Source organism: Rhinopithecus bieti, unplaced genomic scaffold (assembly GCF_001698545.2).
Source record: "Rhinopithecus bieti isolate Rb0 unplaced genomic scaffold, ASM169854v2 scaffold_42084, whole genome shotgun sequence".
In the NCBI taxonomy this organism is placed as follows: Eukaryota; Metazoa; Chordata; class Mammalia; order Primates; family Cercopithecidae; genus Rhinopithecus; species Rhinopithecus bieti.
In genome coordinates, this window is record NW_016818934.1 from 2,390,117 (window position 1) to 2,414,297 (window position 24,181).

Here is a 24,181-nt window from a genome sequence, read left to right on the forward strand (position 1 = left end):
GAGCAGCTTCCTGTTACACCCCCCGCACCCCCGCCCCGCAGTCCTGAGCAGCTTCCCGTTACGGATACCTCACAGGCCTTGATGTGCTCACTCTGCCACTCTTCTCGGACCTTATCCAGGGTGCTGACGTGCAGCATGTATGCTTTGTCTGCAACAGAAGGGAGAGACCTGGGTCAGAAACTAGACAGGAAGATGGCTCGCAGATACCCCCACAGGCTCATCTCAGATGGCAAAAGAAACTCATCCGAGTTGTGCTCAGCTCACAAGGCCCCCAGGACTCTGAGCACTGGGAGTTATTGCATCTCTCACCCCCATCATATTTGGTGAAGCAGGTGAAGCAGAGTGTCACTGTCTTTTTACACATTGGACCAAACATTGAGAAAGAAATGTTCTAAGGAAGGAGAAGTGAAAGCTGATAAGAAACCTCAGCAAAGTTTTCTTTGTCTAATTCTACCTCAATACTTCCCATCACTTTTCATTTTCAGAATTGTCTGAGGAAGGGTGCAGAGAAGAGAACTACCTTGGGCCCTAAAGGGGCACCAAGTTACTTTAGTTTCTAATGTAAAGATTAAGATCTTACATGACCACAGTTACAAGGGATATTTCCGGCAAGATATTCTGGGAATTAGGAGCTTTTGCAAACGCCTGGTTTGGGTCTTATATTTCAGTGATAACAAGGCCTTGCAGCTTGGCTGTTTCACAGCAGATAAGGGCTACCAATACATCAGAGGAAGCACCTTATTGCAAAGCCGCTACCACATGACTGCACCATCACCACTTACTCCCATGTAAGGCAGCAAGATCTAAGCAGACAGCAGCCAGAAACGGCTGCCTCATAGCCTCCTCCCACCTTCCGGAATTCTAATACACCCTCCCTTCCTCTCTCCTCTTCTTTCCTTTCCTCCCTTCTTTCTTCCCTCCCTTCCTTCCTCCCTTTTTCCCTTCTGATATCTCACTAATCCTGCTGAATATCCTTATATTCTCTCTTTAAGGTATATAAAACTCCCTTTCTCAGGGACACATTTAGGATAACATAGACCCCACCAGCAACTCTCCCCCATTCGTAGGAACTGCCCCTCACCGGAGTCTTCTACTGCAGTCTTTGAAGTTGCCAGTTTCACAAAAAGCTGTGAAAACAAACAGAAAAAAAAAATAGCAAGCATTGGGAATGCTGGACAAGGCTTCCATAGGCAAAACAGATTGAAAAGCAGTAACTATGAAGAGACCAGGTCTAGTGCAAGTCCTATGTACATTTCCCTCGTGAGCAAATAATTCAACGTGGCCTGCAATCTTATCAGTCTTGAAAAATATCCATAAAGCATCTTACCCAGTGTCTTTCTAAAGACACACCCAGTCCTCTCGTTGCAGAAATCTTGTATCTAGATTTTACAAAATTAAATTTGTAGTCCACCCAAGCAAAAGGCAACATGACTACAAAGAATACATAAGCTGAGTATTTAAGAAAAATGAAAACAACTGGGAAACCCCTCCAACCTCTTATCACCCCAACTCCCTCCCTCATAACCGTGCTTCTATCACTCTTCCCCCAACCCCCAAAAATGTGGCAGTGGTTTTTCAGGTTCAGAAGACCCCGATACGTGAAGGAAGATATTGCCAGGGGTTTAGGGTACAGGTTCATTTCTTATGAATATTCATAACTGGCTTTAGCCTGATATTGGTCAATCTCGGATTTTTTGGGTTGTCAGCCCTCCCGGGTACCTTTTCTTGTTGCTTCGGGTTCACCAGGTTGGCACTCCGGCTGACGGCCTGTTCTGCCTCATCTTTGTCCCGGCATTTCTGCTCATAGTTCTTCTTTGCCTTTGTCATTATGAACAAAGATAAGCAAAACAAATAAACAGAGTGTAACCCTGAAATGCAGCCCCCTTGGCCCAGGAAGTCCAGCATGGACAGGGCCCTCTGACTGTCTCTAAGCCATGGGCTCCCAGAGGGCAGATGCTTTTTTTTCTAAGTCTTTGAAAGCCCACTCTCTCTCTCTAGCCCTTTTTCAAATTATGTAATAGCGGCAACCTGATCAAGGAAGTAATAACTCCTATTTGGCAACATAAAGTACATGAGCTTTCAAAATGGACTGAAATGAGGTCGGGCGCAGTGGCTCATGTCTGTAATCCCAGCACTTTGGGAGGCCGAGGCGGGTGGATCACAAGGTCAGGAGATCAAGACCATCCCGGCTAACACAGTGAAACCCTATCTCTACTAAAAATACAAAAAAAATTAGCCGGGCTTGGTGGCGGGCACCCGTAGTCCCAGCTACTCAGGAGGCTGAGGCGGGAGAATGGCGTGAACCCGGGAGGCGGAGCTTGCAGTGATCAGAGATCACGCCACTGCACTCCAGCCTGGGCAACAGAGTGAGACTCTGTCTCAAAAAAAAAAAAAAAAAAAAAAAAAAATGGACTGAAATGAAAGATGGAATTTGAAATAGACAAAATTAAGGCCAGGCACCACAGCTCACCCGTATAATCCCAACACTTTGACAGGCTTAAGTGGGTGGATTGCTTGAGCACAGAAGTTCAAGACAAACCGGGGAAAAGTGGGTGAAACCCCATCTCTACAAAAAACACAAAACTTAGCTAGGCATGGTGGCACACACCTGGGGTCCCAGCTACTTGAGAGGCTGAGCTGGGAGGGTTGCTTGTGCCTAGGAGTTCAAGGCTGCAGTGAGCTATGATCATGCCACTGCACTTCAGCCTGGGCAAAAGGGTGAGACTGTATCTCAAAATAACAATAACAACAACAACAATTAAAATATTTACCTAACTCTAAAACGTGTGGTCTAAAATTTATAAAACATTCATAATCCTCAGAATGCATGTACAATCCCTTGGTTATTTGGTACCAACTCACTCTAATTCTAATGAAGCCTCTATATTCACCACAGCATGTGAACAGCGGGCAGGGTACCAATGCCATCATTTATTTTGCTTAAAGATAGTCGTTTTCCTTATTTATTTAGACAGAGTCTAGCTTTGTCACACAAGCGGGAGTGCAGTGGTGCGATCTTGGCTCACTATAGCCTCTGACTCCCAGGTTCAAGTGATTCTCCTGCCTCAGTCTCCCTAGTAGCTGGGACTACAGGCAAGCACCATCATGCCCCTCTAATTTTTGTGTTTTTAGTAGAGACAGGATTTCACTATCTTGGCCAGGCTGGTCTCAAACTCCTGACCTCAGGTGATCCACCTGCCTTGGCCTCCCAAAGTGCTGGATTACAGGCATGAGCCACTGTGCCCAGCCAGTGTTCCTTTTTTATTTAAAGAATTCTGTTTTATGTAGTTTAAACGTAGGCCATGGTCTATCATGTGCTACCATTACCACCGGTATTATGGAAACAGTTCACAAACTATATTCATTAGTGAATCATAAAAATAATTTTCTGTTTCATCTATGAAAGCAAAGACTTTTTTAAACACCAAAGCTGCTTTATCTTAATTCCAGGAAGTAGGAAGAAAACCAACAAAACTGTGAATCAAACAGTTAGCTAATAAATAAAAATGATGAGAAAGAATGGTTGACTAAGATAAATAAAGAAAATAAGGCACATATACACAATGGAACACTATTCCACTATAAAAAGAATGAAATCCTGTCATCAGTGGCAACATGGATAAGCCTGGAGGACATTATGTTAAGCGAAATAAACCCTTTGATATACTGATTTTTTTTCCTTTGGATCAGTCCCACCTGATGGTGGGACTGCTAGATCATATAGTAATTCTATTTGTAGTTTTTTTGAGAAATCTCCATACTGTTCTCCATAGTGGCTGTACTAGTTTACATTCCCACCAACAGTGTGTAGGAGTTCCTTTTTCTCTAAATCCTTGTCAGCATTTGTTATTTTTTGTCTTTTTGATAACAGCCATCCTAACTGGGGTGAGATGGTACCTCATTGTGGTTTTGAGTTACAGTTCTCTGATGATCAGTGATGTTGAGCATTACAAAATATATTTGCTTGCCATTTGTATGTCTTCTTTTGAGAAATGTCTACTCAGATCCGTTGCCCATTTTTTAATCCAATTGTTTGTTTTTTTCTTTGCTGCTGAGTTGTTTGAGTTCTTTGTATATATTCTGGATATTAGTCTCTTGTCAGATGAATAATTTGCATATTTTCTCCCATTGTAACCACTGTAAGTGTTCAATTCAGTGGTATTATATACATTTATAAAGTTATGTAACCATCACCACCATCCATCTTCAAAATTCTCTTTATCTTATAAAACTGAAATTCTATGCCCATTAAACAATAACATCTCAACTTCTTCTTTCCCCAGCCCTTAGCAGCCCTTTCCCCATTCTATTTTCTGTCTCCCTTTCATTATTTTTTTAATTTAAAAACATTTTTGTGGGTACATAGCAGGTTTATATACTTATGGGGTATATGAAATGTTTTGATACAGGCGTGCAATGTGAAATAAGCACATCATGGAGAATGCGGCATCTATCCCCTCAAGCATTTATCCTTTTAGTTACACACAATCCAATTACATTCTTTAAGTTATTTAAAAATATGCAATTAAGTGATTATTGACTATAATCACCATATCATGCTATCATCCCCTTCATTTTAGAAGATATTTTCACTGGATATAGGGTTATGTCTTAACAGTTCTTTTCTTTCAGCATATGCGATATGTTGGGCTACTTCTTCATGGTCTCCATGGTTTCTAATAGGAAATCTGCTGTCATTGGTTTTCCCTTTTAGTTAAGGCGTCATTTCTCTCTCATTTAGTTTTCAGAAGTTCAACTATATGTCTTGGTATGGATTTCTTTGGGTTTATCTTGTTTACAGTTTAATCAGCCTCTTAGATATGTAGGTTTATGTCTTTTGCTAAATTTAGAAATTTTTCAGCCATTATTTCTTCAAATAATGACTTAAAGCTGGGCTTTTTCAGCCCACTTTCCTTCTCCTCGCCTTCTCGTATCACAGACACATTAGTGTTAGATCTTTTCTTACAGTGCAAAAAGTCCCTGAGGCTCTGTTAATTTTTTTCAGCTTATTTTCTCTCTGTTGTTCATGTCTGATAATTTCTATTATTCTGTCTTCCAGTTAACCAATTCTTTCTTCTGTCTCTTCCATTCTCTTCTTAAGCCCATATAATGGGTTTTCTAAAATTTTGATTATTATGTTTTTCAGTTCTAAAATTTCCATTTGGTTCTTCTTTATATCTTCCATTTCTTTGCTGAGCTTTTCTATTTCTTTGCCAGTCCTTTCTTTGTTTCTTTCACTTGTTTCAAGTGTGAATCAGGTGTAGTGGCACATGCCTGTAATTTCAGCTACTCAGGAGGCTGAGGTGGGAGAATCATTTGAGTCCAGAAATTCAAGGCCAGCCTGGGCAACATTGTGAGACTCCCCATCTCAAAAAAAAAGTGTCTTTGTAATTGCTTGCTGAATATTTTTCTAATGAATGCTGTAAAATCTTCATCGCAGAATTCCAACATCTCTGTTATCTAGATCTTGGCGTCTATTGATGGTCTTTTTTTTTCAGCAGTTTCGTATCTTTCTGGTTTGAAGAGTGATATTTGATTGATTTGGGGGAATTTTTGGTATTACGTTGCAAGACTGTGGATTTTATTTAAGGCTTCTATTTTAGCTAGCTTGCTCTGGACACCACTCCAGCAGGGGAAGGTGAGGCATCATCTCATTACTGCCATGTGAGTGTGAAAGTCCAGGTTTCCCCTCCTTGGTCTCCACTGACACCACAGAGTGTATGTGACCTAGTTACTGCTGGAAAGTGGTTAAAGTTCTCACTCTCCATTAGACCTCCTTGGACAACATCCCAGCAGGGAAAGGGTATATGTCATTATTTCCTCGTGCAGGTGGAATCAGGGTTCCCCACATGGTTCCCACTGATACTGTGTAGAGGAGGCTCTGTTACCTCCTGGTGGGAGTGAAAGTCCTGGTTCCCTATTTGTTCTCTGATGCCACCTTGGCTGGGGAGTTGGGTGCTCTCTACAGCCTGGTGTGGTGGAAGTTTAGACTCTCCACTTGGCCTTTGCTGATGTGTGGAGGTGGGGCCCCAGTTTTTTTTATGTGGTGTTTGGCTGCAGTACAATGGTTATTTTCTAAAGTTTCTGTCCTGCTAGGCTGCCCCTTTTCTGGTCTTTTGGCTGGAGAGAACAGGCTTTTCTTGGAGCTTTTTTTTAAAATTATTATTATTATTATTATTATTATTATTTTGGTGTATGATCGTTGGCATTTCTGGGATGCCTGCTTCTTTGGCACTCAGCCTGCGACAAATGAGGCAAAAAGAAAGCCCAGGGAACTGCTTGTCAGGTTGCTCTTTGAGTCCAAGGTCACTAGCTAGTGTGCCTTCTTCTCTCCACCTTTCAGAGTTGTTTTTGTTTTGTTTTGTTTTGTTTTTTTGAAACAGAGTTTCACTCTTGTTGCCCAGGCTGGAGTGTGCAACGGTATGATCTCGGCTCACCGCAACCTCTGCCTCCTGGGTTCAAGCAATTCTCCTGCCTCAACCTCCCAAGTAGCTGGGATTACAGGCACACACCACCACGCCTGGCTAATTTTTTTTTTTGTATTTTTAGTAGAGTCGGGGTTTTGCCATGTTGGCCAGGCTGGTCTTGAACTCCTGACCTCAGGTGATCCACCTACCTCGGCCTCCCAAAGTGCTGGGATTACAGGCGTGAGCCACTGTACCTAACCAGAAAGTTATATTTGGATAAGCCTTTCTCTTTCATTATAAAAAAGCTTGCCCCAGATTCCTTAAAATATAAAGGTCTGGGAAAAATCATCTATCAACCAACACTATTTCTGTATTACACTGATATCATTCCCTATTTATCAATTATTTTTGAGGGATTTCTGCATCAAAGAGAAAAAGAATGCAGCAGAACAGATTGCATATGTTATCAACCTGGTAACACTTCCCTGTTATGTCCTACTCATAGAGGATCATGATGATATTTCTGTATAAAGATGGAGTCATACATGTTCTAATAAGAGTTTGTTGTATCCAGAGTCAACAGATTCATAAAAGCTAGAGAGAGATTTCTAGCAACTTGTCCAATCTCTATCTTACCAAGCAGTTTTTAAACAAATTACTTCAAGGAAAGGTTTTTATAATCTTCAGATATCTTAAAACAGAAAGGGATCACTCAATAAAATAGGTAAGCAATCAAGATTCAAAATAGTAACAGGGTAAATTGCAAATTCAACAAGATAAAGGGTATTGTACACTATATATGTTTTCATATATTTGCCTAAAATATTTTAACTGACTTGCTATATTTTCTCGGGTTACCAGAAAGATAACCCCGTTGCATTTCCACTATCAGTGTCACTTTCAATCTTTCCAAGGCCTTAAAAAGACAAAAACCTTATACACTGTTGGTGGGAGTATAAATTAGTTCAACCATTATGGAAAGCAGTATGGAGATTCCTCAAAGAACTAAAAGCAGAACTACCATTGGACCCAGCAATCCCATTACTGGGTATATACCCAGAGGAATATAAAGCATTCTACCCTAAAGACACACGCACGTGAATGTTCACTGCAGCAAGATTCATAATAGCAAAGACACGGAATCAACCTAAATGCCCATCAATGACAGAGTGGATAAAGATTATGTGGTACATACACACCATGTAATACTATGCAACCATAAAAAAGAATGAAATCATGTCTTTTGAGGAAACATGGATAGAACTGGATGCTATTGTCCTTAGCAAACTAATGCAGGAACAGAAAACCAAATACCACATGTTCTCACTTATAAGTGGGAGCTAAATGATAAGAACTTTGAATATAAAGAAGGAAATAACAGACACTGGGGTCTACTTGAGAGGGAGAGTGAGAGGAGGGTGAGGAGCAAAAAAGATAAATATTGGGTACTGAGCTTAATCTCTGGGTAATGTAATAACATGTACAACAACAACAAAAAAGAAAACCCAAAGCATTTAAGGTTGTTTTCCCTAAAACACCGCACTAATAAATAATAACATTTTTGAAACATTATTTGAGTAGGAATATGTTCATACACAGCACAGGATTTCAGAAAATGTCACCATTATCCCAAAAAAGACAATAAAATGTGACTCACATCCATGGTTTTCTTGAATTGTAAGCTCTTTTGTTTATGGACGGCATCCATTACAAGCTCTGTCTGTAAAGAGATCATAAGCACTATTAATAAAAACAGAAATCATTATCAATAGCAGTTTATCTTGAGGGTTAAGTGTTCAAAATGATTACCCACATCTCACAATCTTCAGGAAAGAGAGACCAAACATTTTGCCCAAGGTCTTATTCCCAGCTAATAACGGGGCCCATCTTTGAACTTGTACAGGCAAACACCAAAGCCTGAACTCTCAGACACCGTGAAGAGTCACTGATCAACTCAGAGCAGTCTCTTTGGTAAAATCCGGAATCAAGGCACTTTGGTTTCAAAAAGGAATTTTAAAACTTTTCTTAAAGTGCCATTTATATTTTAAAGGAGGTCTTTATTCTTTAAGCATACATCAGCACAGTTAAATTCGGTACTTCTATCACTTCTGCAGCCCATCAGTGACACATCCATGACCATCAGGGCGCCCGGTAAGTATGAAGGAAAAAAGAGTTTGTAAGACAACTAAAAGAAACTGTTCTGTCACTTTTTATTTTATTTTATTTTATTTTTAAGACAGAGTCTCGCTCTGTCGCCCAGGCTGGAGTGCAGTGGCATGATTTCATCTGACTGCAACCTCTGCCTCCTGGGTTCAAGCAATTCTCCTGCCTCAGCTTCCAGAGTAGCTCAGATTACAGGCCTGCACCACCACACCCAGCTAATTTTTGTACTTTTAGTAGAGATGGGATTTCACCATGTTGGCCAGGCTGGTCTCAAATTCCTGACCTCAGGTGATCCACCCGGCTCGGCCTCCCAAAGTGCTGGGATTACAGGTGTGAGCCATCGCGCCCAGCCCTGCTACTTTTTATACCCCATTCAAGTGAGGTAAATGCCTCGCTGGGAGTAAATCCTTTATTGTGGCTGTGCTGTTAATACTTGTTACCGAAAATAATGGTGTTAATAATAAAGATGTACCTCCCAGACATAATTGTAGTAGCTTCCATTTATCAAGCACTTACATGCTAAGCAGTTTTCATGCATCACAGCTATGTGAGTACTATCACTCCCATTTTCCTGATGGTACTGAAGTTAATTAACATACCCCAAAGTAACACAGTCAGCAAGTAATAGAATTGAAATTTGAACCCAGGAGCCCTGACCCCAGTGCCCTTGTTTCTCACTGTTACTCTAGACTATCATTATCCTTATGATAGCTCTATAAAACCAAGCTGTAAGCAACGAAAAGATGCAATAATTCAAAATGAGCAATGACACTAACACTGTGCCAAAATAATATTGAAAATACAATTCAAATGTAGTTCCTTCCAGACACACAAAACTTAAGTTTTTGTCTGCTACTATAACACACAAACATTGTTCGAAGAATTTTGAAGATATCTGAATGGAATATTGGGAATGGTCTCACTTTAAATATGAGCTTTGTGGAGTACATGAAATTCCCTTGGAGGAGCTTCAAATGAGCCCTCAGAGAATCCAGCAGTCGTCTTCCAGCCCACGTGAAAGTCAGCTGCCAGGTGCTGGCCATTCACCTGCTAATGGCGAAGACAGCAGAGACATAGAGAACAGACAAGGTTCCAAGAGGAGCCCAGCATGAAAAGTCACATGGCAGATCCCTGCCACTGCAGTCAGGAACCTGCAGTCCACATGCATGACTGTGTCCCTCTGCCAGGAGGAGAAGCTGGGTTTATTTATTTAATAATCTTTACCAATTTTCCCAGGCTACACAGAGCAGATCAGTTAGTAACGCTGGTCTGTTCCAAGGTTTTTTTCTAGTCTGAATACACATATGGCCACTCTTACAGTTGGGAGCTGCTACTATATTATATTTTGTGGCCCCAGCTAGGCCACCTTACCTGTAAGTTCTCCATAACACTTGCTTCAAACATCTCTCAGGTGGCTGCAACATTCCACCACCAGCCAAGCCTGTTCCCCTCCTATCACTCCTCTCTCTGCCTTCATGGATTCCTGGCCTTTGAAACTTGGCAGGAATCTAGAAAGCATCCCTCCACCTCCCTAACCTAACAGGCGTGGACCCTGGAGCCCAAGAGGTGAGATGCTTTGCTCAAGGTCACTCGTGAGTTAGTGTCAGAGACATCAGGTCCAGCTCTGTCTGCTACACCACCTGGATTTATGTGTCCTTATGTCCATATTCACTTATAGGGTACTTATTTGTGGTGACCCCAGTAAGCCAAAGGTGCCCTTTCAGAGTTCCTCAGGGCAGTGTCTCTTCTGAGACTCAGACTTTCTGCCCAGACCAAATCCAATGGAAATATGATTGGGTTTTATTACTGATAACACAAAGTAATGCAAAAACACAACCAACTCTGTCATAGGATGGGGAAAAGCAAGACAGGGGAAAGGAAGAAGAGATTTGCAAGTGGCCCTACAACCCTGAGAGAAACTATTGGAATAGCTGCTTCATGGCCCATTTTTCTCTCTACTCACACTCAAGCTGTATTCTATTTTTCATTTTTATTTTTTGTTTTTTTGAGACAGAGTGTCACTCTGTTGCCCAGGCTGGAGTGCAGTGGCATGATCTCTGCCCACCCCCCACCCCAGTTTCAAGCGATTCTCCTGCCTCAGCTTCCCGAGTAGCTGGGATTACAGGCATGAGCCACCACACCTGGCTAATTTTCGTATTTTTAGTAGAGACGGGGTTTTGCCATGTTGGCCAGTCTGGTTTCAAACTTCTGACCTCAAGTGATCTGCCCACCTTGGCAAAGTGCTGGGATTACAGTCATGAGCCACCGTGCCCAGCCTTAAGCTGTATTCTAGAAACTGGAAGCATCGCCTCTGTAACCACAGAGGTTCCTTTCTTTGGAGATGGCTCTCCACACAGGCAGCACGAAACTCTCCCATGACCATCCCAATCTCAACTGAGGTGATAAAACCATGTGAGCACCAGAGGACAGAGTGTCTGATCATGTGTTGTCATTGTCATGCTACAGACAGGTATGGACTGGGGAAGAAACCTCATGACCCTCAAGTGTCAAGACCGCTGAGAATGGCTCCTACCCTGCCGACCCCCTGGGGTGAGTGTCTCACTCCTCTATGTAGCCTCTCACCCCAGTGGTTTTAGCATCAATGTCCTTCCTCCAGGAGGCCTTCCCAAGCCTCCAGATGACATTACGTGTTTCCACTGTGTGTTCAGATGGCGCCTTCCTCCTCCCCTGCATCATGTAAGGCACATCACGCTTTACCATGATTCCTGGGTCACATCCATCTGTCTGGCCCTGCTCTCATGCTTAGTGAGAGAAGGATGACCGTGTACGTCTTGGTCACCACCTTCATAAAACATTAGCTGCAAGGGAGCACACCATGAAGTTCTGGCCAGCCCTTCCAGGACCTGCACCTCCTGCGCCCCCATTTCCTGAAAGAAACCAACTGATGGCTTTCCTTAAGTGGAAATGGCTTAATTTCCAAGAAGCGAAAGACCAAAGCGTGCGTCCGACCAGTGAAAAATGAGAAGTTAGCGTTGGCACATTTTCTCCCAAAGTTTTATGTTAAAAAAAAAAACCTAGCTAAATACGGAAGTGGTAAAACCCAGAGTTCATTTTGACAGAAGTAATTACAATTTTATTAATAAAATTTGGACTTCTCAAAGAAAGCTAGCTTTGAAGGCATTTTCCCACTGTAGAGAGCACACAGAATAAAGGGAACTTAGAGGGTGGCAGGGGACTGAGCACAGGTGACTTACACAATTGCTTAACACAGTTCAGAGCAGAGTTCAGGTCTAGCTTAAAATAATTTGGTCTGTGTAGCTTATTAGGATGAGGAAGTTTCAGAAACCTTGCAAAATTAACAAAACTCTCCCTGAAAGGCCTAGGGCTACCAAGAGCACTGAAAACATGCAAGGAAATGATTCTCCTCTCCTCTCCTCTGAGGGGAAATCAAGTGTGCATAGACTCTGGTTGTCTAAGGCATTTTGATTCCGAAAATTGTAATTCCCCTAGAGGGGTGAGCAGTCCTGGCTATGTCAGCCAAAAGGGTCTGACCATCCAATGGGTTTAATAGACATGCTATTTCTGCTCTGAAAAAGGCTTCAGAGCCTTTTTTTCAGAGGCACTCCTCAAACCTGATACATCAAGCTTGAGAGAATATGTCAAAGCACTTGACAGGGTGTTCCCATGTTCATTTCTACCCTTCCTTCCTGGTAAAAGGCACAGTACAAGTACAGGTGTGAGATGGAAGAGGCAGTAGTGTGCTAAAGGCAGCTGGTGAAACAGCAATAGGGGTAAGGCAGGCAGGTTCTTAGGATGCTGCCTCCCACAATAGAGGCCAGTGGCCGCCAGGGAAGCTGGACCTAGACTCCAACTTAGAGCCACAGGCAAAGTTGCTGAGACTGAGGTCAGGGTAGAATCAGCCTTAACAGCTGGCTATTTATCGGACATGCTCATTGTAGACAGCAAGCTCAGGCCCAGGATAAGGAAAAGTTTTCAAAGGGACCCCCAGGAAGGGTGAAAGAGGTCACCAAAAGTCACGCAGAGCTGTGCCGGGAGACCTGGGTAGACATTTTTGGGTGCCAGATAGAGAAGAGCTTGTCTCCCATGTGAGGCCCAGGTTCCAGTCTTGAAAACCAGACACATAAAAAAATTCTATAAGGACCCTACATGGCTGCAAGATCAGCCTGAATATCCAGTCTTTCAGGAGCAAAATAGAAAAGAATAGAGTTGTGGCTGGTCTAGTCTAACTAACACTTTGATATAAACCTGGACTTCTTCTCTTGATCCCAAACATTTGTCAGTTTTATTAACTCTTGTTCACCCTTGTCTTCTTCCATGTAGTTGGTCAGAGTAAATCTCATGAATGAAAAAGAGCCTATGTATAGCCGCTTTGAAGACAAAAGGACTTGGAGTTCCCAGGCCTTCAGTTTTCCCATTTGTACAGTAGAATAGTTGGACTACACTATGGTCTTCAGGGGGAGCGGGACTCTTCCACTACTTCTCCCTTTCCCTATTGTCTTGTCCAGGATGACGAGTGTGGTTTGGGAGCCCTCCAGCTGGGATGTACTAGATTCTATTGAAGTCAGAGGGTTTCGCCTTTCCATTCATAGTCTGAATAGTGGCAGCAGACCTGAAAAGAAGAGGAATGCAAGCTGGACCCCTGATTCCTACATGAACTTTAAAAAAGGACAACTGGCCTGGGGTGTAGAAATGCATATACCCATCTGGATTGAGTCCCCAGGTGGGGGCTTCAATAAGTAATGTCTCAGGTCATGATTGTATGATGGTAGGAGCTGAGCTGAGGAGTATAACAAACAAACAAGCCTGTAGTTTTCTACAGGAGGAAAGGAAACACCTTAACACATATGCAAATCCAACCTTTTTCCGTTGTAGTTTTTGCTTTTCCCTGAATTCTTCCATCTTCCTGGCCTCTTCTCTTAAACTCTGTGCAAGCTGAATGTGACATTGTGCCACACTGTCTACTTCTGCAAAAAAGAATTTTAAAAAATCAAGGTCTACATATGTCTGAATTAAAATATATAAAATCATACAAAATAAATATGTATATACAAAATACTGGAGTAAGTGGTAAAATCAACATCACTTCATTTGGTCACCAACATTTATTGAACTCTCCATACTTCCAGCACTTTGCCTCCTACCACTAACTGTTACTAACCTAGGGTGCCCAGGACTAGGGAGAAAAGCAGCCAAAATCCCATTTCACGAAGGTTACATCCTAGGAGACATTACCAAAGCCACCACAATTTCAAATTTGATTCTTCATTCTCTGTAGATGACCTCTAAGGTTCCTTCTATCTCTAATGTCTCATGAGCCTGAACATTTATAAGAAAGGTCATATGCCAAAATTTTGGTTACCAATAGTTATCTCTGGGTAGAAAGATTATTTGTGATTTTTCCCCTAATTTTTTAAGATCTTTACAAGGAACATGGCCTGCCTTTGTAATAGAAAAGAAGAAATTCTTGTTCTAAGAAAACAAATCAAAGCATGGCATTAAAGCTAAAAAGACTGACAGATAAAGCTAGAAAGACTGAAAGATGGTCAGATTGAGGTAAGAAAAAAATTTAAACTTGTGGGTATCAAAACAACCTTGAAGAAGGTTAAAAGATATATGACAAACTGGAAACATATTTGCAATTTACATAACAAAGAGCAAATAGTTATATCCAAAGAGCTTCCACAAATCAAAAGAAAAATACATATTCCAGTATTTAAAAACCAGTTAAAGAACATGAAATTCAAAAAAGAGTGGCTAAATGGCCAATAAACATTTGGAAATATACCCAGCCTTAAAACTATTGAAAAAAAACGCAGAATTTTAAAATGCAAACCTTTCAATTGGGCAAAATTTTAAAGCACAAAATTCTTGATATTGGCAAGCATGGAACAAAACATCATTGTTGGGAAAAAAAAAACCAGCACAACCTTTCTGGAGGAAATTTGGCATTTTTTAGAAATAAAATTTTTTAAACGTAAAAGAATGGGGCAGATCTATATGAATTGAAATGAAAAGTTGTCTATGATACATCGTTAAGTAAAAAAGCAAACTATAGAGAGATATGTATAGTATAACAGCATAAAAATTCATTCATGTCTATATATACATGTGCATCTACAATTAAAGGAGAGAGAGTTGGCCGGGCACGGTGGCTCACATCTGTAATCCCAGCACTTTTGGGAGGCCAATGTGGGCAGATCACGAGGTCAAATGATTGAGACCATCCTGGCCAACATGGTGAAACCCCGTCTCTACTAAAAATACAAAAAATCAGCCAGGCATGGTGACGGGCGCCTGTAGTCCCAGGTACTCAGGAGGCTGATGCAGGAGAATGGCGTGAACCTGGAAGGCGGAGGTTGCAGTTAGCTGAGATTGCACCACTGCACTCCAGCCTGGTGACAGAGTGAGACTCCGTCTCCAAAAAAAAAAAAAGAGAGAGAGAGAGAGAGTTGTAAATGCATAGAGAAAGGTCTGGAAAGATATATACCAAACCACTAGCATGATTTTAAAATGATCGTTTTCATTTTAAGAACAATATAAAAACATATCTGGCCCCATCCCAGAAATTGTGGATCACTGCCATGGCATACTATTTATGTATATGAATAAATACATATATACTATACATATATATGTTTAATCGCATTAAACTGTCTGGAGACAATCACTGAGAAGTGAAAATTCCAGTGCTTACTATCTTCTTTGCAGCTAGTTGTCTCATTTGAATTTCTAAGATAAATATATATATTATTTTAATAAGAAAATAAAACTTATTTTTTTTAGAAAAAGAAAACAAGTAGAGTACAGGCAAAAAAATTTTTAGGAGACCTAGCCTATGCTGAGGTTTGACCTTGGGCCACGCCATACTTGGCCTTACAGTGCATATAAGGGACCTGAAAAGATATTGTCTCTACCTTGAGAAATGTATTCACTGACAAGTTACAGAGGGAAGAAGACATCTTCTATGAAAAAGTTAAAATGAATATTGAGCTAACATTTACGAACATCTAGAACTACTCAGTGAGCTACAGAAATACTTTAGGCATGCATTAAACATACTATGCTGTGTTAAAATCCTTAGCTTGGAAGGGCCAGGTATTCTGAAAAACAGAAAGCTTTAGAGGCAGGTTCTGAGTAACAGGCCTGAAGAATATTAGAACTGGATAGGACCCCTTGAAAACCACAGTGCCAGGGTCTCACCCTGGATCACCCAACTTCTGCTTGTCATCACATTAGGATAATAGGAACTAAATAAAAATCTGTTGGCTGAATTCCAAGTTGCAGTTATAATCAAAGGCCACCAAGTGGAAATGAGAACTGAGAAATTAAGAAAGGATGCTGAGGACACTATGACTTATGTCTTCCATTTCCCCTCCAGACTCATACCAATAAATAATAATTTCTCATACCAAGAAAAGCAAAGACGACCAACACAGGAAGAAAATGACTCCTTAGCCTCAAAAAGATGAAGGGAAATAGAACTTCACCCCAACAGAGATGAACTCTGACAATTGTGACATTGGTGTTTCCAAAGACTTTCTATTTCCTTTCTAAATTAGCTTTTACCACTCTCAAGAAGTATGATAAAATTAGAATGCTCCATTCCAAACAAGAAAATAAATCCAAACATGAGGGAACTACCTCCCACTGGGTTCTCCTCTTAAGATGCTGAAGGAGAGGCTGAAGAAGGGATTTTTTTTTTTTTAAACAGTCTCACTCTGTCGCCCATGCTGGGGTACAGTGGCAAGATCTCTGCTCACTACAACCTCTGCCTCCCAGGTTCAAGTGATTCTCGTGCCTCAGCCTCTGGAGTAGCTGGGACTACAGGCACATGCCAACATGCCTGGCTAACTTTTGTATTTTTAGTAGAGATGGGGTTTTGCCATGTTGGCCAGGCTAGTCTTGAACTCCTGACCTCAGGTGATCTGCCCGCTTTGGCCTCCCAAAGCACTAAGATTACATGTGTGAGCCACCGCACTGGGCCAAAAGAGATCATTTTTAGGACATAGCATCCTGACCCTGGGAAGGAAACAATAAATAAATAAGAATTCTTAAGGAAACAACAGGTTGTGGTTCTAAAAAAACAGATCTCAATGGCTGAGTACAGTGTCTCACACCTGTAATCTCAGCACTTTGGGAGGCCAAGGCAGGAGGATCACTTGAGCCCAGGAGTTCAAGACCAGTTTGGGCAATATAGTGAGACCCCATCTTTATGAAAAGTAAAAAATTAGCCAGACGTAATGGTGCATGCCTGTGGTCCCAGCTACTCATGAGGCTGAGGCTGGAGGATCGCTTAACCCTGGGAGTGTGAGGCTGCAGTGAGCTGTGACTGTGCAGCACTCCAGCCTGGATGATAGAGTGATGCCCTGACTTTAAAAAAATAAAAATAAACAGATCTCAAACTTCCTTAGGCAATCATCCTGTAAGATCATGAGTTCAGCGGCAAATATTTTGAATTTAAGGTGCCTTTGAAACACCCAAGAAGAAACATTAAGTAGGCAACAGGATGTAAGTTCTGGTCCTTAGAGAGTTCGGGACTGAAAATATAGAACTGTAGATTCTTTATGAAAAGATGATAGCTGGTGTCAGGGATGAGGATGCTTTTCTAGGCAGACTGAGAAGAGAAGGGCTAGGACCAAGCTCTGAGGACCTGCAATATAGAAAGGGATAGAGAAGTAGCCAGAGAAGCAGGAAAAAATCGAAGGGGGTCAGAGGGATGCTGGTTTCCAGAAGAAAGAAATGCACAACAGTGCTGAATGCTGTTGAAGAGTCAAGCTAGAAGAGGCCCAAAATTGTCCCCTAAACTTAGTGACCCAAAGCTTGCTGGTGTCCTTGGAGAGGGCAGTTCCAGGTGAGTGGTGGGGTCACAGGCAGATCAGAGTAAGAGGTGAGGGAATAGTGACAATATTTCCTTCGATGCTTACTGTAGTTAACTTTATTCCAGATACAAATGTCTGGTGATCTGGGAGAAATGGCAAGACACTCACAACACAGTCCCAAAGTCTGAAGCCCTGCAGAGATGGCTCTGGGAGAAGGAAGCCAGACTGAGCAGAAGAACATACCAGGGGTTAGGTTGGTAGACAGTCTGGCTGAGGCAGCTGTGGGTGTGGAGGAGCACTTGGATGAGTGTCTCCGTCTTAGAACCAAGAAGTATAGACAATTCCCTGAGGCAACCATTCTCCCAGCATGGTCCCTGGACCAGCGGCCTCAGCAACACTTGGGAAGACGAGAGACACGCAGACTCCCAGGCCCCACTCCAGACTTCCTGAATCAGAAACCCTGGGTCTCAGGAATCTGTGTCAGTAACAAGCCCTCCAGGTGATTCTGATGCTAATGCAAGTGTAAGAAGCACGGCTCTGAGTAAAGCAAACACACATCAAGATGTGCAGGTGTGCAGGTTCTCCAGTTCATTTCGAGCCTGCAGCACTTTGTCTCACCTTAGGAGTTGCTCTAATTTTTTTTCACCCACTATGAAACTGCTGTTCAAATTAGAACACACCCTTGACAACAGACACAGGATTTGTCAAGGGCAGTGAATACATATTTTTTAAAAAGGGGTTGTCAAGGGCAGTGAATACATATTTTTTTAAAAATCACTTACGCTGTTTGAAGACTTCAAGGGCCCGCTTCAGGGTGCTAAAAAGACAAGTACATATATAATTTCAGTTCTGGAAATTCTCTGCACAATCTTATTATAATGCCTTTGCATGCTTCTCTCTGCCTGTATCTTAACTTAGAACCTACAGACCAATTTTTGCCCATGAGCTAGAGTGACAGCAAAAGACCAAGACTTCTTAAGTCCAGTTTCCTCAATCCCAGGCACAAGAAATTCTTCAACTGTTCACTTGGGGAGAGCAATATGCCAAAACTCTTTGTGTTTCATTGTCTCCAATGATAGTATAGGAGTTATGACCCTTTCTTATAAGAATACCTGTGATTCTTTAAAGTATGACAAGGAGGCTGAGGCAGGAGAATCACTTGAACCCGTGAGGTAGAGGTTGCAGCGAGCCAAGATCGCACCACTGCACTCCAGCCTGGGCAACACAGCAAGACTCCATCTCAAAATAAATAAATAAATAAATAGTACAGCAATTCAAAATACGAATACAAAGCAACAAAGGAAGGGTTCAAACCTAGTCCTGATTGCCTCCTTTTTTATTAATTTACATTCATTTAGTCAATCATCATATATTTATTGACCATAAACCAGGGGCCAGGCATTGTGTCAGATGTTAGTAAATCAATCGTACAAGACAGACCTCATCCCAGACCTCAGAGTCTAATGGAGGAGACAGACATTAAACAAATTGTATCCATTTTTCTATTGCTGCATGACAAACTTAGCAGCATAAAACAACACACATTTATTATCTCACAGTTCTGTGGATTGCCAGTCTGAATATGGTTTAGCTGGATCCTGTGCTTAGAGTATCACAGGCAGCAATCAAGGTATTGGCCAGGCTGCATTCTCATCTGGTGGCTTGATGGGGAAGAATCTGCTTACTCAAGGTTAATATTTTACTTACCCTCAGCAATAAAATACCTAAGAATGTTTTAACTCTGATCCTTCCTAACAAGTTATAAGCTTTTAATGTCCAATATTTTGGCTCCATCTTGTTTTTTAAATCACCCAAGTTGGCATTAATACCATTTATTTATAAACTGTTTAGATTTATCCATATGTGCCATATTCTTTGCTCACTATTCCTTCTTGCACTCCAGACCTTTTGTCCTGGATTCTTTTCCTTCTTCCTAAAGTATATTTTTTAGAAATTCCTTTATTGAAGATCTGCTCATAGTTAACTCTAATTTTTTGTTGGATAACATCTTTATTTTTCCTTCTTTCTTGAAAATAATTTATCCAAGAAAATAATTTTCCAGGTTGATAGTTATTTCCCCTCAGTACTTTAAAGATACAATTCTGCAGTCTCTCGCTTCATCATTGCTGTTGAAAAAATCAGCTGTTGCTCTAATAAATGTTCCTTAGTAGGTAATCATTCTTTCTGAATGCTTTAGGACTTTTTCATTAACTTGGATCTTACTCAGTTTGACTATTCTTGTGTACTTGTGAATTTCCTTTTGATTTATCATTCTTGGGATTTATTTTGCTTCCTGAATTTGAAGATTTATGGCTCCCATCAATTATAGAAAATTGTTAAGCTCTGTTGCTTTAAAAATTTTTTCTCATTGTTTCTGTTCTCTCTTCTGGAACTCTAGTTAGGTTTGCATTGAACTTCTCATCCTATTCTCCACGTCTCTTAATTTTTCTTTACTTTTAACCTCTGATTTTTTTCTGTGATTAATTCCAGATAATTTCTTTTCTTTTTTGAAATGTATTTACTTACTTGACAAATAAAAATTGTATGTGTTTATCATGTACAAAACAATGTTTTGAAATATGTACATTGTAGAATGGTTCAATAGAGCTAAGTTACATATGTATTACCTCATGTACTTACACTTTTTGTGGTGAGAACACTTAAAATCTACTCTCTTAGTGGTTTTCAAGAATATAATACATTGTTATTATTATAGTCATTGTGTTGTACAATAGATCTCCTGAACTTATTCCTCCTAATTGAAATTTTGTATCCTTTGATCAACATTTCCCCAAACCTTGTCCCCAGTCTCCCCTGATTTTTTCATTTCTAGTTTTTGAATTCCCTCTTCAATTATAGTTAATGTGTTACTTAATGCATCTCATATACTGAATTTTTATTTTAAGTATTTTCTATTTTCTTTATATAAGTTCTATCTGAATCCCTTTCAAAATTTCTTGGATACCTCTGAAAGTCACCCTACTCATGCTGTTAATTCACTGTTTTATTTTCTTTAAACATACCATATATACTTGTTTTTTAGATCTGTTAGTTCTAGTATCTACAATTTTGCACGTCTAATTCTGCTATTTATTGCTTCTGTTGACACCCAGGACCACTCTAAACTAAATTTTTAGCTTAGGATTCTTCAGACCACTCTGATGAAATTTGGTAATTTGGAGCTCCAAATCTGCAAGATAACTGGCTTGTAATTACAGATTCTCAGGAGATACAACCTCTTCCATCATTCATAATCAAGGCTTAGAGAGGTATCTTTCCTTGTTCTTTTTTTTTTCTGCAACAGAGTCTCACTCGGTCACACAGGCACCCAGACTCTGCCTCCTGCATTCGAGCAATTCTCCTGCCTCAGCCTCCTAAGTAGCTGGGATTACAGATGCCCACCAGCACGCCCAGCTAATTTTTGTATTTTTAGGAGAGACAGGGTTTTACCATGTTGACCAGGCTGGTATCAAACTTCTGACCTCAAGTCACCTGCCCTCCTCAGCCTCCCGAAGTGCTGGGATTACAGGCATGACTTGATATCTTTTATTGAGATTTTTTTCTCTAGTTTAGCCTTTCATTAAGACATTATTTCTCTTCTGGTTTCTAGGCTTTCTCTGGGATTTAGGAGATGAAGAAAAGCTTGAATCCAGAGAGCTAAGTGAGCACTGAAAGACACCTTTGATTCATCTTTGGCCTGGAAGGATTTTCCTTACTTTCTTGACAGCATAGCCATATTTTTATCTTAAGTCATTAAAATACATTTTAAATTAGCATTTTAAGTGTTTTACGATGGGAGGGCTTTCCCAATATCTAGTCTACCATGTTGTGGATATGGAAGACCGTGATTCATTTTTCATACCTTCTCTCAATCTCCCCCATCCTCTCTCTCATAATCAACTTCCCTTTGCCCATTATTTCAGTTCTTCCCCAACCTACACTTCCTTAAGTGAACCCCCTTGGAGGTGCCTTGGCCCTGATAATTTTCTTGCTCACTGCTACTCTCACGGAGGCTGATCTCAGGGAACTGTGGACTGTGCTCGCTCAACCTACCCAAACAGGATTGGGATTTTGTTAACTCATAGTCCCCTACCACAGCAGCATAAGATCATGCATCATTTTAGATATGTATATATATATATATATATATGTATATAGACACACACAGAGATTTGGTTAATTGGAATGAGAGGATATTGATAGCACTTAAAATATTACAGGGTATTTTGAGATTTAACAAAATGATGTGTAGGAATCACATAACAGTGTCCAGTCAATGTTATCTATTGTTATAGATGATCAATTACTAGTTAGTGTATAACAGGTGGTTAGCCTTGCTCTAGGCATCTGAAAAGAACATCTTTTGAACACTGCATTACCAAGATGTTAGGAATGGTTTAGTCTTGTTCATTGATTCATGTCATTCTACAGTTTATAAAGTCTGAATATCAGCAGAGGAGCAGAGGACCCCTAGTACATGGAGACTGAATTGTCTTCCTGCTCTTATGAGTGGGNTAGAAATTAAAGGCCCTGCATTTTCCAACTGGCCCCTTCTTTCAACTACCTCATTTCCCCCCCTCTATCTCAAAACAAAGGTTCTTTTTTCTCTCTGCCTTTTCTCACATGAACACTTGTACCAGCTATTACAAATACACTAAGCAGGACAGTCTAAGTGCACATTCTCCATTCACTTTACCCATCTTATGATACAATTTTTCAAGGTGTACAATGCATTATAATAGTGTCCATATTGAGGCTGGGTGCAGTGGCTCACCCCTGTAATCCCAGCACGCTGGAAGGCCAAGGCGGGAGGATCACTTGAGGTCAGGAGTTCGAGACCAGCCAGGCCAACATGGTTTAACCCCTTCTCCACTAAAAATACAAAAATTACCCAGGTGTGGTGGCACATGCGTGTAATCCCAGCTACTTGGGAAGCTGAAGCACAAGAATCATTTGAATCCCGGAAGCGGAGGTTGCAGTGAGCCAAGATGATACCACTGCACTCCAGCCTGGGCGACAGAGTGAGACTCCAGTTCAAAACCAAAAATAAAAATAAAAGTGTCCATATCCAAACAAATGCACCAATGGTCAAGTGGAATTAATAAACCCACTCTTCAGTGATGCTCATTTGTCTTCAAAGTATGGAAAAAAAAAAAGAGACAGGTATGATAGGAGATACAACTGGAATTATTTCCCTATAGTGAGTCATAGGGTTGAAAGGCCAGCCTTCCAGCAAAATTACCTGTGCCAAGTTTAAAACTTTTCTCCCACCACAGCGACCGACTGAAGGGCCCCTAAAGAGCAGCGCCATTTTCATTTCCTTTGTCATCAGCTTTGTTGTCTCCCATCATCACTTCATTGTCATTCCTCATGTTCAGGACAAAATGACATTCCAGGAATGGAATCTGAACCACGGGAATGGTGGCCTAGCAACATTCACCCTCTCTTCTCCACAGTGTTCTCCCTGACTGTGGAAAAGGAAACTATTCTACAACTCTTTTAAAAAGGACGTTGGCCTTAAGCCCTAACAGGTCCCGTCATAGGCTTGAGTCTCTCAGGGTAGCCAATGAGGTGGAAAATCCTAGCTAGGCCCTGGATAAGCAAAATCATCCAGCTGGGCGCGATGACTCACGCCTGTAATCCCAGCACTTTGGGAGGCCGAGGCGGGTGGATCTCGAGGTCAGGAGTTCAAGATCAGCCTGGCTAAGATGGTGAAACTCCGTCTCTACTAAAAACACAAAAATTAGCCGGGCGTGGTGGTGAGCGCCTGTAATCCCAGCTACTCAGGAGACTGAGGCAGAGAATTGCTTGAACCCCAGAGGCAGAGGTTGCAGTGAGTGAGACTCTGACTCAAAAAAAAAAAAAAAAAAAGAACTGAAAATTTGGCCTCTAAATATAATTAATCACTAAAAGGAACAGAACCAAGTATTCTTGGAGAAAGAGCTGATTCCAGATTTAAGTTTAAAGCATTTACATTGTAAATAATTGTAAAATCTTGGTGACAAATATGAGTAACTACAAAATCTAGGTGATAGGTATATAGCTATATAGCTACTTACTATGCTCATTTTTTTACTTTTCTGTGATTTTTAAATTTTCTTTTCTTTCTCTCTCTCTCTTTTTTTTTTTTCTTTTGAGATGGAGTCTTGCTCTGTCGCCCAGGCTGGAGTGCAGTGGCATAATCTCGGCTCACTGCAAGCTCCGCCTCCGGGATTCACGCCACTTTCCTGCCTCAGCCTCCTGAGTAGCTGGGACTACAGGCACCCACCACCACGCCCGGCTAATTTTGTTTTGTATTTTTTAGTAGAGACGGGGTTTCACCATGTTAACCAGGATGGTCTCGATCTCCTGACCTCATGATCCACCTGCCTCGACCTCCCAAAGTGCTGGGATTACAGGTGTGAGCCACCGCGCCTGGCCAATTCTTAAATTTTCATTTAAAACATCAAAAATGTATGATTAACCAATGAAAAAATAAACCTTCTTTGTGCTAATTTCCTATGTCTGAGAGTGTCAAGATTTTTGGGTTTGGCCGGGCGCGGTGGCTCAAGCCTGTAATCCCAGCACTTTGGGAGGCCGAGATGGGCGGATCACGAGGTCAGGAGATCGAGACCATCCTGGCTAACACGGTGAAACCCCGTCTCTACTAAAAATACAAAAACTAGCCGGGCGAGGTGGCAGGCGCCTGTAGTCCCAGCTACTAGGGAGGCTGAGGCAGGAGAATGGCGTAAACCCAGGAGGCGGAGCTTGCAGTGAGCTGAGAGCCGGCCACTGCACGCCAGTCCGGGCGACAGAGCCAAACTCCGCCTC

At 41.4% G+C, this 24,181-nt stretch overlaps 1 protein-coding gene across 2 annotated transcripts in view; it reads right to left on the reverse strand.

Moving 5' to 3' along the window:
* The window catches only part of PSTPIP2 (proline-serine-threonine phosphatase interacting protein 2), a 99,925-nt gene that overhangs the window by 14,897 nt on the left and 60,847 nt on the right, over positions 1-24,181 (reverse strand). For both annotated transcript variants that reach the window (XM_017857792.1, XM_017857793.1), the window contains exons 4-9: positions 18,154-18,188; positions 13,410-13,516; positions 8,065-8,127; positions 1,720-1,818; positions 1,082-1,127; positions 69-148 (exon numbers count right to left, since the gene is read on the reverse strand). In XM_017857792.1, coding sequence (XP_017713281.1) covers positions 69-148; positions 1,082-1,127; positions 1,720-1,818; positions 8,065-8,127; positions 13,410-13,516; positions 18,154-18,188 — 430 coding nt within the window. The remainder of the gene's footprint in view (positions 1-68; positions 149-1,081; positions 1,128-1,719; positions 1,819-8,064; positions 8,128-13,409; positions 13,517-18,153; positions 18,189-24,181) is intronic.